At 29.9% G+C, this 13,896-nt stretch overlaps 1 protein-coding gene across 1 annotated transcript; it reads right to left on the reverse strand.

The window, feature by feature from the left end:
* Window positions 1-8,409: 8,409 nt before the first annotated feature.
* LOC111309523 (ankyrin repeat-containing protein BDA1-like) lies at window positions 8,410-13,656 on the reverse strand. Its single transcript, XM_089748640.1, has 4 exons — window positions 13,048-13,656; window positions 10,558-11,023; window positions 10,336-10,449; window positions 8,410-8,564 (listed from the first exon to the last, which is right to left on the reverse strand). The coding sequence occupies exons 1-4, from the start codon at window positions 13,654-13,656 to the stop codon at window positions 8,410-8,412; spliced, it is 1,344 nt and encodes a 447-aa protein (XP_089604766.1).
* Between the last annotated feature and the right edge of the window lie 240 nt (window positions 13,657-13,896).

Here is a 13,896-nt window from a genome sequence, read left to right on the forward strand (position 1 = left end):
TTTTGCCTTTTCTAGAAAGTTTACTAGACGCTGTCCATATTCTCCTACATGATTGACTTCTTGTCTTAATGCTTCTACCTTTTCAATTATCTCCCGTGCCTTTTTTACTGTCTTATAAACTTGACTGGTTATGTGCTCTATGTACTGTTACCTCTCTAAACTTTCTGCTTTTCATATTATGCGAGCATCTCTTTTTGAATCATATATGAAGATCCAATCTTTTTCCCTTCTATGCCACTTATCTATCATTACTGAAATATGATTCTTGTGATCTTACAATTATAGCTCTAACCCTTGGATCACCTGATAAAGTGATTCTTTTTCATTCAGTACTTCGAAGTGCTTTTTTTTCTCTTTTACAAGTACGACTTTCAACCTTTCCTTTTTGTTTTAGCATTCCACCAATCTTGTTGAGGTTGTAGAATATAATCCCTTCCAATTCTGACATTCTTGAGAAATTTTGGTGGTCTCCTCTTGCTTTTCTTGAGCTTTGCCCTTCCATTGGTTTATTCCCTCTCGGAGCTCATCCATTTCATGTTGTCAACTAAGATAAGGCTTGGTGATTTTTTTAGTTTTGAATTGAACTCGTAACCTCTTATTTTCCTAGTGTAGATATTTCAAATCACTATTGGCCAAATCCCATTCTTTTATGACTTTTTTGAATCTGCTCTCTTGTATTTTTGCTTTATATTTCAATTGCCCTATTTTCTCGCGAAGTCTCAAATTTTCTCTTCTTATTTCTTCTTTTTCAGCTTTTAATTTTTTCTTGACAAGTTCAACTTCTAATAATTGCACCTCTTTTGAAAGATTAACCAATTGATATGAGCTATCATCAGGAGGGAGTACTATGTTTCTAGGCCGCCTTACTTTTTAAATCTGGTAATCAGAAGTGACTTTGTCGATGAGAGGCCCTAACCTCATTCTTCGTGTTTTCTTCTATACTTGGATCAACTGTTTCGAGGTTCTTTATGGATTCGATTCCCCGTAAATGAATTCTACTTGGACCAGGCCATGAGTAGCAGGAACAAACTGCTTTGTACCAAATTACCTAAGTACCCTCAATAGAGCGTAACTTACAATACCCCATAATCCTAACAACAGTATCCACGGCTCATTTCTTCCATGATACAATAAGGGCACACGAGACATCCAATGTGCCATCCACTCGATTTCATCTCTAGTAAGCCTTCACAAGAAAAGGACCCAATCTTCCTTAATCTTCAATGTTGACCATTAGCTTTTACAAAACTCTTCGATTGGTGCCTTATTTCGAAGATATGGTTTCGAAAATACACTTTTTTCACACTTGAAATGACTTTTAACCCATACGTATAATAAAGATGCACATCTCATGAATCGTCCTTTTCCATTTTGTCGACAGAAATTCAATGACCTGATGGTTTCGACTAGAACTGCTGGAGCAGGATTAATTGCTTGAGTTTTAATTTGCTCGAAAAAGTCTACCACAGTTATCTTAATGTAACCCAAAATCTTTAGAAAGATTATCATGCCATACAATGTTAGAGTAAACACAGCCATACCTTAATCATTATTTAAATGCTCCTGAATGAAGTTTCAGAGAAAATCCCAACGAATGCTGAGATGTTCACTTTTAGATTTCGCAAAGGAATCAATGGTTTCTACTTTAACCCCCATAAGCTTGGCTAACTTTTTACGATAATCTGATTTTGGCTTTCGGGTAAATACTTTATTTGGACATTGTAATTCTATCCCGAGCAAAATCGAATACTCTTCGATAGTTGGCACCAAATCTTTCTGATTAAAAGTGAAGCATCTATAGGATAGATCCCAAAACTGTATAGCTGCTTTGACCAGCTATTCATCAATCACTACTAAAATGAGGGATGCAACTGCTTATACTTTTTGCAAAAACTTTTTTTTCTTTCTTCACTTAACTGACCCTAGACAGCAACTAACTCTTTTAAATCATTTTGTGTGTGATCTAAATGCACTTTCTCGGGTAATTCAGACACATAACCAGTAGGCAAACAATCTTCATTCTTTTGTTGAACTTCTTTCGACCAAACATGTACTTCATTATACGATTCACATGGCACATTGACTGAGGATGAGCAAATTTGTAGTTTTACGGGATCCATGAAAACTTTTTAGGAGAAATATGTCCTAGAGCAAATATCTCGATGCAAAACTGTATGATATAATTAATGCAAAAAAAGAAAATGAAACAAAATTGAGTTAGTGTGGCTCGAAAAGAAAAAAAAACATTTTTTATTTTTTAGTGTTTTTGAGATTTTTTTGTTTTGTTTTGTTTCATATTATACATAACTTTTATTCTTAGGTATTTCCTACAATAAGATGGATAAGGCTCTACATAAGACTGATTTTTTAGGCTTATTATATGCTGGATTTGGATTGACAAGGTCTAAAGGTTCCCAAATTGTTCCTCACTGTCGTCCATGTTAGACTAGTAAAGCAACCTGATCCTCACCCATTACAGGCTTCGAACGAAAATGGTTCAATTCGAGTGAAAGTATTTCGCTTGTCATTGCGGAAGTTATCACTTCACGAGAGCATAGGTACTTTACTTTCTCCTATAAAGGACGGAGCCCGGGTATAGAACTCATGTATGAGATGCATCGTGCCATTGTGTGCAAATATATCCTAATTTATTGAGAGCAATATATACAAAAAAATAAAACATAAGAGGCATAGTAAAAGAAATGTATGTGAATTTTTTTTGCTCTTTATTTTTTATTTGTTTTTTTTTTTTTTTTTACTAAAAATGAAGAATAAAAATTTAAGAAATTGATTAAGACTATTTAAATCAAAATTTGAGGATAACAAGTAGTTAATTTTGGCCTGACTCTCGAAAACAAAAGGTATCTCCAACAGAGTTGCAAGCTGTTATAACGATTTTGTGTCCGCCCGACGAATTTAAAAATAAAATAAAAAAAAACGGAGTCGCCACCAATCTATTTTGGTTATGTGCGATTGACCACTTATAAAACATATCTTTTTAATAAATTTTAATTAATTTTAAGATTTCATTAAAAAGATATATTTTAATAGGTGACCAATCGCACCTAACCAAAAAAAATTGGTGGCAACTCTGTTTTTTTTTTTATTTCGTTTTCAAATTCATCGGACGAACATAAAATCGTTACGACAGTAACGATAGTTAAAATGCAGATGGACATAACCATTGCTATTTTTCTTCATCTTGTTTTGAAAGATTTTTGTTTATATCTCTAATTTTGAGGATAATAAAAAAGAAAAGAAGTTTATTAAGTCAAAAACTTTTTCTCCTTTTCAAGTTTCACACTACCTTCTTCTTTCTTGCTTTCTTTAAGACAAATTCATAACTATATTTGGTAATGTGTATGGCCCTACTTGTTTCGTTCTTGCAGAGGCTGATTATTAAACGTTGGACTATTATCAATTGTTTTTAAGACCATTTTAATGTTCTATAACAAGGTGAAAGCTTTCTTTTTCAATTTCGGCTACTCTATGCCTTGATTTGTTTTTTTTATTAAATTTGTATTCAAGAAACACAGAGCTGTTCTTGATTATTTCATATGATTGCTTTACTCAACGGTCATTTTGGATCATCAAAATGTGATAAAGATGTGGCGGAATAGTGGAAGAGAAGAAGAGATGTCACCAGAGTCATTCTAAATTTTCCAATAGAAAAAAGAAAATTACAATTTAGGGAGAAAGGTAGAGAAAGCAATACATAAATCAGGAAAAAAGATAAGCAAAACAAATGGATAAAAATTCGAAGAGGGAACTGTATGCCTAGTTTCTAAAAAGGAAAAATGTCGGTTTCAATTGTTGGGCTTGGTATCGGTGACCTAAGACGAAGCTCATTTATCATATATTTTGCTTATAAAAATATATTAAAATCTTTCAACAGGTAACAATTTTATTTCTTTTAATTCTTTTCACTTTTATCATGTGCAAATATACATTTTTTTATTAAAAAATATCTCACTCAATTATTAAAATATCATATATATTTAATTAAATTATTATTTCATTTATTTTTTAACTATTTAGTGATTTTTTTTAAAAGACCTTTAAATTCACTTTCTGTGAAAAATAACTCTTTGCAAATATTTTTTATCTTAATATTTTCTCTTATAAAAGTTTTAAAATTTTTATTTAAACTTAATACGATAATATACACTAATAAAAATGATGTCAAATATAATCACTCAACTTCTTTTAGTATAATTATGCTTTCTATAATCTTTTTCTTGAAACCTGCATTCCAACTCAAGGAAATTTATGAATCTATTTTATCATTGACATCGTTCACCAATTTATTACCATAAGCAAAACCATATCCATCACCCATAAGTCAAATAGAATTCATCTTACTATTAAATTTTTTTTTATATTCACAAAATCTTTGAATCATTTATAAGTTTCAAAGTAAATATAATTTTACACTTTCACAAACTAAAATCATGAGATGTAAATCATTTATACAAACCACAATTATTATCAAATACAATTAAACAAATCTCACTTTTTATGAAAAACCACTAAGAAAATTGTGTATTATTTATAAATAAATAATTTTTAAACTTAACTATTCATTTAATAGTCATGCTACCTTCTCAATGAATAATTCATTTAGTGATCAATTCCAAGGATTTAATGCTATTGTAAGCAAACAACATTATCAAATTCCAATTTCTTTAATCATCTTTCAATATCCAAATCCCCTACAAGCATTATACTCCATGACAATGAACAACATTTGGTACAAATATACAATCTGTATGATTTCATTTTAAAAGAAAAGGCTTAAAAACACTTTTTCGATAATTGTTATCAAATTCAAAACAATTAAATATTATACTAAATAAAGACAAATCTACAAATGAATAAAAAGAAAAATGAACGAAAAAAATATTTGTGCGTAAGCATTTTTTATATAGCATCAACCAAGAAGATTAAAGCTCTATGACAATGTATCTAAGATCAACTTGGCAGCTCTTCCTATCTTTTTTTTTTTCTTACTTACATTTTCTAGTTACAAATTCTGAAAAAAAAAAAAAAAACCCAAAGTATCAATTATTAATGCAAAGGTACTTGCAACCTTTATTTCCAATAAATTTCAAAGTAATTTCCACAATTACTCAATTGGATAGAAAGGATTAAAAATTGTCTCAAGTGCTCGTTGCAGGAGAATAGGGTTAAATTTGTTCCTTAGACATGTCTGATTATTTTATATAGAACCAGTGGGTCAAAAATTTTATCTAAAAATTTACCCAATTATTTAGCAAAACCAACAACACTACATCACATTATCAAAATAATTCAGTTCCAAATGCAACTTTTTTCAATCTGAGCTATAGATATTGATCATAAAAAATTGATTAACCCAATGAAATCTACAGCTCAACCTACAAATAACTTGGAAATACAATGGGGCAACCTTCCATTGGAAACAAAAGTATATGCTCTGACCACTTGTGCACAAAATGATAGAATCAATAGCCATGTCCAACCTAAATTGGTGAAAAACCCTTCAAATATAATAAATTTAACAAATAAGTCTGGAAAGCCATCTAAACATCAAATTTTTGATCATTTTCAGCTCTTACCTAGTAAAAGAGCCGATAAGGCTAGACGAAGCGTATTGGAATCAAAAGTGACCCTAAAGCTCCACTCTTTTCAAGGCCAATTTCTGGACCAGAAGAGAACATTCCACCACAATTTATACAAATACCAAGTTATGTATCCACCAAACCCAAATTCAACAAATTCCCAGTTGACTTTTTCTCTTTTCCACCGCGAAAGCACTAAGATTCAAGCAATTAAAAGTACCTGCTTTCAGTTGAACTGATCAAGATTGGTAACTTAGAATCATAAAATTTTTTATTTTTTTTCAATAGGAATCCTCTATAACAAAGAGCGGAGGACCCCCTAATGGTTATACATTAAAAGCCAGCAAATCAAAACCATATCCAAAAAAGATCACTTTTCTAATTATTAGATAAAAACCAAAACCTAAAATCTTCAATGAGAAACCCAGTAAAATTCAACCAAGATTCAATAATCCTCTACATGTGGCACCCACAAAACCAATCAAAACCTCCAGAAATTAACAAATTCAATCCCAAAAGTCAACAAATCAAACGGCTAAAAACAAACCATACAATCCCACAAAATAAAGACCCTAAAAAACCCCAGTTCGAGCTCTCATTTTGCCTCAAAAAGGAAAAGTTTAACACTGAATGGAACCCTAAAACAATGAAAGTTTGGGGAAGGTAACAGAATGGGTTTTTGAGTAAACAATTTCAGGACAGGAAAGTTTGAAAAAGGGGAAAAATCCTAACTTTTATAGAGAAAGATTAGAGAGACATTGGCATTGGTTGGATCTTCAAGAGATTTTGTGGCCTCTCAGAGAAGAATTTGATGATGAATATCAACGGCACAAAACCTTTTTAATGCTATCATCAATTGAAGAAACTCTTTCTTTTTCCTTTCTGATCTTCTGTTCTCTCTCTTTTTTTTTCTCTTATCATTTTCACGGTAGCCTAAAGCTTTCTTTATGTTTCATCAAAATTTTTTTTTAAAATTCAAAATTACCCCTGTAATTAATTTTTAAGACAAAGATGATTTGACATTGGATTTAAAGATAAGGGAATCGCTTTTATGTATTGATTAGTATGCTGTCTGTGCTCTCTGTTATTGGTTTTTTTTTTTATTTAGCATATTTAAAAATATATAAAATTTTTATTTAATTGAAAAAATTGTATACTAAAAAATGTATAATCAAAATGAAGTCAATCTAAATATTTATGTATCAAATAAAAGTAAGATATAATATATAAAATGTATTGAATTGATCACAATTTGTAAATATACATATTACATTTTTATAAGGACAACTTCATGAATTATAATAAGACAAAAATAGTTATTAAAAGAATATGTCCATATATTATCAAGATGATAGAGCTGTATCCTTTCAAAACAAAAGGTTGATTTATAATTTTTTATGTTGCAAAACTTTTAGTACATAAGATATGTATGTTTAATTTTTTTCAAGACATAATAAGCATAAAATTTTAAGATTCAATCATCGAAAAAGAAAAGATATTTTTGGTTCATTGAGAAATAAAGAGATAATAGAGAATTAGCATGCATTTATACTAATCTTTATTAGGTCATATGTCAAATCCTTTTCTACCATTCATATTTTTTTTTAAGTTCTTATTCCACCTCTAACCCCACTCGACTCCACTATCTACAATAAACTATAAAAGCTTACTTGATTGGGAAAGGGAATTATGCCTTGAACATTGCTAACCCTCTAGATGCCAATCCCATAATGCCACTACACCAAAGGCTCATTGACTCTACCATTAACATGTTTAAAAATTATCATTCATTTGCAAATTCCAATTTCTTTAAACATTTTCCAATGTCCAAATCCCCTCCGAGCATTATACTCCAAGCTAATGAATATCACTTAATGCTTTATATAAAATCTGTATGATTACATTTTAAAATAAAAAGCTTAAAAATACTTTTTCAATACTTAAATATAATTGTTATCAAATTCAAGAAAATTAAATATTATACCAGATAAAGACAAATCTGCAAATGAAAAGTGTCGTAACGATTTTGAGACAGCTAGACGTAAAGTGTTTTAAAATAAAAAAAAATAAAAGAGAGTCACTACCGATCTTTGTTAAGGTGTGATTGGTCACCCAAAAATTTATTTTTTTAATAAAAATGTAAAAACGGGTTTAAAATTTATCAAAAAGATAAATTTTGATCTATGAAAATCAAATTTGGTTCGAGAGTCGATTACATGTGGAAAAGAATTAACACTCCCACAACACCCATAAATTAGTACCATTTAATCATGCGCTATTTTCGGTGTTGGATAAAATGATTTTGACTTGAAATTTAATACTAATTCCCTTCGTTTAAAAAAAATATTTTTGCTAAAATTTTTATTTAAAAATATTAAGAAAATCTTTAAGTTAAAAAATTATATTAAAATTCTTCAACATTTAGGCAGAATTTAAAATAATTATTTTCACTTAAAATTTAACACAACAATCCTTAAAATAAAATAACACTCTTTATAAAAAATTGTTGGTGACTCTTCAATATCTAAATAGCGTACCAAAAATTATTTCTTTCGAAATGTTATTTTATTTTATTTTATAATGTCATAAATTCTTCTTTTTTTGAAAAAAATGTATTATTCTTTTTTATTATAAAATATTCTATCACCAAGTAGTAAATAAAAATTAAAGACAAAATAATGCAAATAATTACCTGTAGACACCGATTTTGTTCGGATCTACTATTTTATTTTTTTATAATAATAATATTTAACAAAACAAAATAAAAAAAAGAAAAAAAAACAAAACAAACAGAAAAACAAAACGAAAATCAGACAGAAGTCAAGGAGTTGGTACGGCGCCGAGCTGCCCCGACCAACTCCGCGACCAACTCCCTGTCAGCCACCCAACCAACTCCCCGACCAACCCAACCAAACCCCCCGACCAGCCTCCTACCAGCCACCCTACAGCTACCAACTAACCACCCTACAGCCAGCCAAATCCCACTTAATTGAAACTCTTTAAAATCAACACATAAACTCTAACAAAAAGGAGGAAGAAAAAAAATTTTGGAGGTGAGAGTTCTAAAAAAAAAATTTTTCCAGCTTGAGAGTTCAGGAACGAAAAATTTCGATCTACCCACCCAAACACCCCAAATACCCAAACAAAAGCCAACCGAAAAAAAAACCACAAACAGAACCAGATCTGCCGCACAAAAAAAAAATTTTTAAAAAAATACAAAAAAATCAACACAGTCCTCCCCGCAGGGAAGAACCCAACGCCAAGCTTCTGCAAGAAGAAGAAAAAGAAAGGTCAGCTTCAAAAAAAAAAAAAAAAGAGAAAGAACGCAAAAAAAAAATGCTAAAACTTTGACTGCAGATCTACGAATTTTGAGACTCTTTTTGGTGAAAAAGAGGTTAGATATGCGCTCAGAGGCTCGAGAAGAGCTTGTGGGTGAATTTTAAAATTTTTCGACCACCGGAGACGGCAACCGGTGACCGGCGAACGGCGGCCAACGCGGTGCTCCGACGGTAGGACAGCAACCGACCGACGGACCTTTCCCCCAGCTCTTTCTCTCCCTCTCTCCTTTTTTTTCTGAAACAGAAAGCCAAATGAACTAAAAAAAAAATCTTCAGTTATATATAGCAAGGCAAAAACTCAAAACGACGTCGTTTAGGGAAAGACCCAAAACGACGTCGTTTCAACTAAGGGGTATCGGCGCATTGACCCGGATTCGACCCGAGATTCGCGTAACCCGACCCGTTGATCCGCTTCCTTCATCGACTCTGATCGGTTTGACTGGACCGGATCGAACCGCTTAGACCGAACCGAACTGGTAGTGAACCGTCGAACCAACCAGACTGAACCGAACCGCCAGGCCGAACCGCCGGACTGAACCGCGTGTTGACCGAACCATTTACCGGTCCGGTTCAGGTAAAAAAATTTTTTTTCTTATTTTTTATATATTATTTTATTAATATTTATGTATGTTAAAATATTTATATTTATTATATTAAATGACGAAATTGTGATTAAATTTTTTATAATGAACTTTAAAACAAATAATATAAAAATAAATTTAATAATAATACTAAAGTAATAAAAAATGAAAGAAAAGAAAATTTTTATCCGACGATGAGATTCAAAGGTATTTCGAGTAGTGATGCCTACGAAATCTCTAGGTGAAAAGATTTTTTTTAATACTACCAGCGTATTGGAGTATTTATAAAAAAATTTTCAATACAGTAAAGATTTTTTTTAATAATAAATAAAAATTGGCTAATAAATTAAAATATAAGTAATAAAAATAAGAAGAAAAGAAATTTAATCCAAGGATGAGATTTTAAAAGTATTCCGAGTAGAGATGCTTTAAGAAATCTCTAGGTGAAAAGATTTTTTGTAAAATATTACCAGCGTATTGGAATATTTATAGAAAATCTTCAATATAATTAAATTTTTTTTTTCTTCAAAATTTTAATCAAAATTAAAAAATTAATAAAATAATTAATAAAATTCTAACAAAGGAGAATAAAATGTATGCATGAACATGGTAACATTTTGCATTGCATTCATGATAAACGATGGTGTATGACAGAACCCTGTGCATGCCTAATCCCATGTTGATGAAGCAAATTACCGACATACAACTTTCGCCCTTTCCATCATTGTAGATTGGGCAGGTCCTCCTTCATCCTTTTTATGAACTCCCTATGAATGGTTTCGGGTAGTTTAAAGAAGACGACGGTTAAGCCCATACATGTAAACCAGACAGAGAAAACAATGATGGTGCAAAGACCGGATGGTGATATGACCCACATTGAGCCTAACAGGCAAATCAACAACGTTGTCAATGTTACCGTAAGTACCCAATCTGTAAGATGACCAATAGAAAGCAGAAATAGTAGTCTTATGGTTAAGTAATATGTAGTAAAGAGAGCCAAATTGTTTGGGATAAAAAAGAAAAGGAAACTCTGTGTACTCATAACTGATGCCCCGACACGTTGATCGGAATGTTTAATCAGGGTATTGATTTGGCCAGTCAGGGATGTTGTAGTAGTATTGCTGGTGGTGGAGGAAGTGGTGTCACCCTCACCAAAGCCTCCAGGAGGGCTTAAAGTGGCTTGGTAAGTGGCTGTCAGGATGAGAACCAACACTACGAACAAAGCATTGCTCCTCTCCAATGATGTTTTTCGAAGATCATTCCTCCATTCAATGAATAACCTTTCAATCCAAGAGATCCTTGAACCTATTATCAACTTATCTAGGCTTTTAAGTGTGGGAATTGAGCCTTTGTTCTTGCCTCCGGCACGACGTAACATTTTACTGATCTGTCCCTGTACGTCGTTACCTTGCCAGCTTGCTTCTGAGACATCAAGGGCCGTTAAACGCTTCACGTTGACGTCGTTAACATTAACCTTACATTTCAATAATATTTTGATGCAATCCTGCAAAGTGAATAAATAAAAGCAACATTAATTAAAAGGGTTAATATTATGAACGACTTTAAATTATAGTAAATATTTAATATAATAATTAAATTTTTAAAATTTTTAATATGATACTTGTATTATAAATTTATTAATTAATTTGATATTTTGAAGAATATTTGTATGTTATATATTATGATTTGAAACTAATCATGTTAGAGATGAGTATCATATTAATTAATAGATTCAAAATTTAAGTAATATATTAAAGATTTTTAAAATTAATTTATTATATTAAACATTTTATTATAATTTAATAGCTATTCATAATATTAATCCTATTAATCTCATTATAGTTTAGTGACTATTCATAATAATAACCTTAACTGAAACAAGACTAAAATGCTTAAGGGACTACTAAACTTTTTCTAATTTTTTTGGTAATATTTTATAATTTTGTTACACCTAAATAAATTCTTAATACTTATTGGATTTTTTTTTGTCCACATAAATAAAAGGTGATTGAAAAGTAAAATATTTTAAAATATTTATTATTTTTCAAGAATTAATTTTCAATTTTTATCCACATCATAAATAAAAGTTTTGTTTTAAATTTTCAATTTTGTACATATCATCATGCCACATAAGCTTCTATGTAGTGTTGATTATAATAAAAGTCAACTCTCTATTTGGGATAAAGATTTATTAAGATACAAATTAAAAATTAAGAGTTTATTTGGATACAATAAACACTAAAAGTTTACTTAGAAAATTAAAATGATAAAATTTAAAGGTTTTTTTTTATTATTATTTTAAGCAACAATGGCTATATTCTCTTCCAATTAGAAAGAGAGTTTCTATTTGCACTGAAGTTTTTCTCTCCACATTTTTTTATTTTTGTAAATTATTTTAAAGTAAAATTATTTAATTATCCTTTTCACTTTTAAAAGTTTATAGTATCATATAAAAAATCTTATAAGTTAAATAACATACACTATGTTCAATAAATTATAAAACTTATCATATATAAAAATTGGATAAGGTATATAACTTACTAAATTTTGATATTTGTGATAGTTTTGAAAATTTTAGAGAGAATTGCAAAATTAGAGCCTTATTAAAAAATTTTATTAATTGATATAATAAAAAAGTTATTATTGGAAAAAATTATAAATATTAAAATTAATTAAAAAATATGTTGATTTTATTATTTTGACCTTAGAGAAAGAATAAAATTTTATGAGACCCAACTAAACTAAGAATAAAATTTTATGAGACCTAACTAAACTAAGGATAAAATAATAAATGCAATTTTTTTATAAATTTAAAATTCATCATTTCTTTTTAATAAATATTTTTCCCTTGGTATCAATTATTAAAATATTATAATAGACTTCAATTTTTATCCATTTTTTTTATTTCTTTTCATTAAAAAAAGAAAATCCGGTAATAATTTAAGTCAATTACAAAATTTTAATACTTGATACTAAGAGAAAAATATTATTAAAAAATTGATAATTTTTAATTTATAAAAAAAAATACTTTTACTATTTTATCTTTAGTTTAGTTAGGATCTCATAATACTTTATTTTTTTAAGATCAAAATAATAAAATTATATTTTTTTTATTAATTTTAAAATTGGCATTTCCTTTTCAATAATAATTTTTTTTCATTATACCAATTAATAAAATTTATAATAAAACCTCTTCTTTGTAATTTTTCCCAAAAATTCTAGAAACTAATTTAGAGATTTCAAAATCCGATACATTATATAACTTACTAGATACTTATATCTAGTAAGTTATTCAATTTATTAAATTTTCATATCCAATAAATTTTATAATTTATAGGATATGGATATTCAGATTTTTTAAGAGTAAAAAAAATCATTAAATAATTTCACTTGAAGATAATTTTGAAAAAAAATAAAAAAGGTGTAAAAAACAAAACCAGTCGTGCAGATAGAAGCCCTCAATTAGAAATTCTATTATCAAATTAATGAAAAGTGAAGAGATGAGATCATGCCTGGGATACGATATACCTTTAGTCGTCTTGCAGGTAGCCAAATTCTGATCATGGAGACAGCTAGGTGCAGCACGGTGTTACCATCTAAGTCCTTCGTATTAAGAATATCTTTCTTCTCATCCGGAGAGAGGTGAGAGGTCCTGAAAATCCATTTTAATAGGACTTCAAAAGCTTCTCCCGTTGCAATATGCAGAGCAGTTTCGTTTCGAATTGTGACATCTTGGATACATTGAGGGCATTCTTTTAGGAACTCAGGCAAGAACTCGAGCTGCAGGTCGTGTAGCTTGGCTAAGAGATGCAAAGGAGTGCAGCCTCCTTTTCCTTTGATTCGAACGAGGTTGTTATCCACGTGCAGGAGACAGTAGACCATATCTCTTCGCCGGTTTTCCAAAGCAATGTGAAGGGGGCTGAGACCATCTTGGTTGAGCTTCCTAGTGAATGATGGCTTGAAGTTCGCAATCTCCCTACAAAATTCAATGTGCCCTTCAGCTGCAGCTATATGGAGTGGAGTATCAACAAACTCCAACTCATCCGTGTCCTTCAAAACATTTCCATTCTCCCTAATACAATCATATAATTCGTCGATGCTACCTTTTTCAGCAGCTTTCTTCAAATTCTCATTCATTGCTAAAGGACTGACTGTGATGGTAATAGCAAGAAGATTAATTGAAAGGGTTTAGGCTATTAAGTTAAAAGATTGAAATTTAAAGAACAAATTGGAATGAGAAAGATATAGGAGAATGGTTTCCTTTATATAAGAATTGGAATTACATTCGGAACTTTTGGTTCAATTACTATTATTAAAAAATACAAATTTTAAACGAGAGTTTGTCTCAATTAATTCATATAATTTTGTTTTAAAAAA

Source organism: Durio zibethinus, chromosome 19 (assembly GCF_047325235.1).
Source record: "Durio zibethinus cultivar Kanyao isolate XHJ-2024 chromosome 19, ASM4732523v1, whole genome shotgun sequence".
NCBI lineage: Eukaryota > Viridiplantae > Streptophyta > Magnoliopsida > Malvales > Malvaceae > Durio > Durio zibethinus.

What these genes read in the sequence shown, in the direction of transcription:
- LOC111309523 (XM_089748640.1), bottom strand. Translation starts at nt 13,656, where the DNA reads ATGAATGAGAATTTGAAGAAAGCTGCTGAAAAAGGTAGCATCGACGAA. An exon ending in TACCTGCAAGACGACTAAAG is followed by an intron (nt 11,024 to 13,047) that starts GTATATCGTATC and finishes TTCACTTTGCAG; the next exon opens with GATTGCATCAAAATATTATT. An exon ending in TTTCTCTGTCTGGTTTACAT is followed by an intron (nt 8,565 to 10,335) that starts GTATGGGCTTAA and finishes GGCTGGCTGTAG; the next exon opens with GGTGGTTAGTTGGTAGCTGT.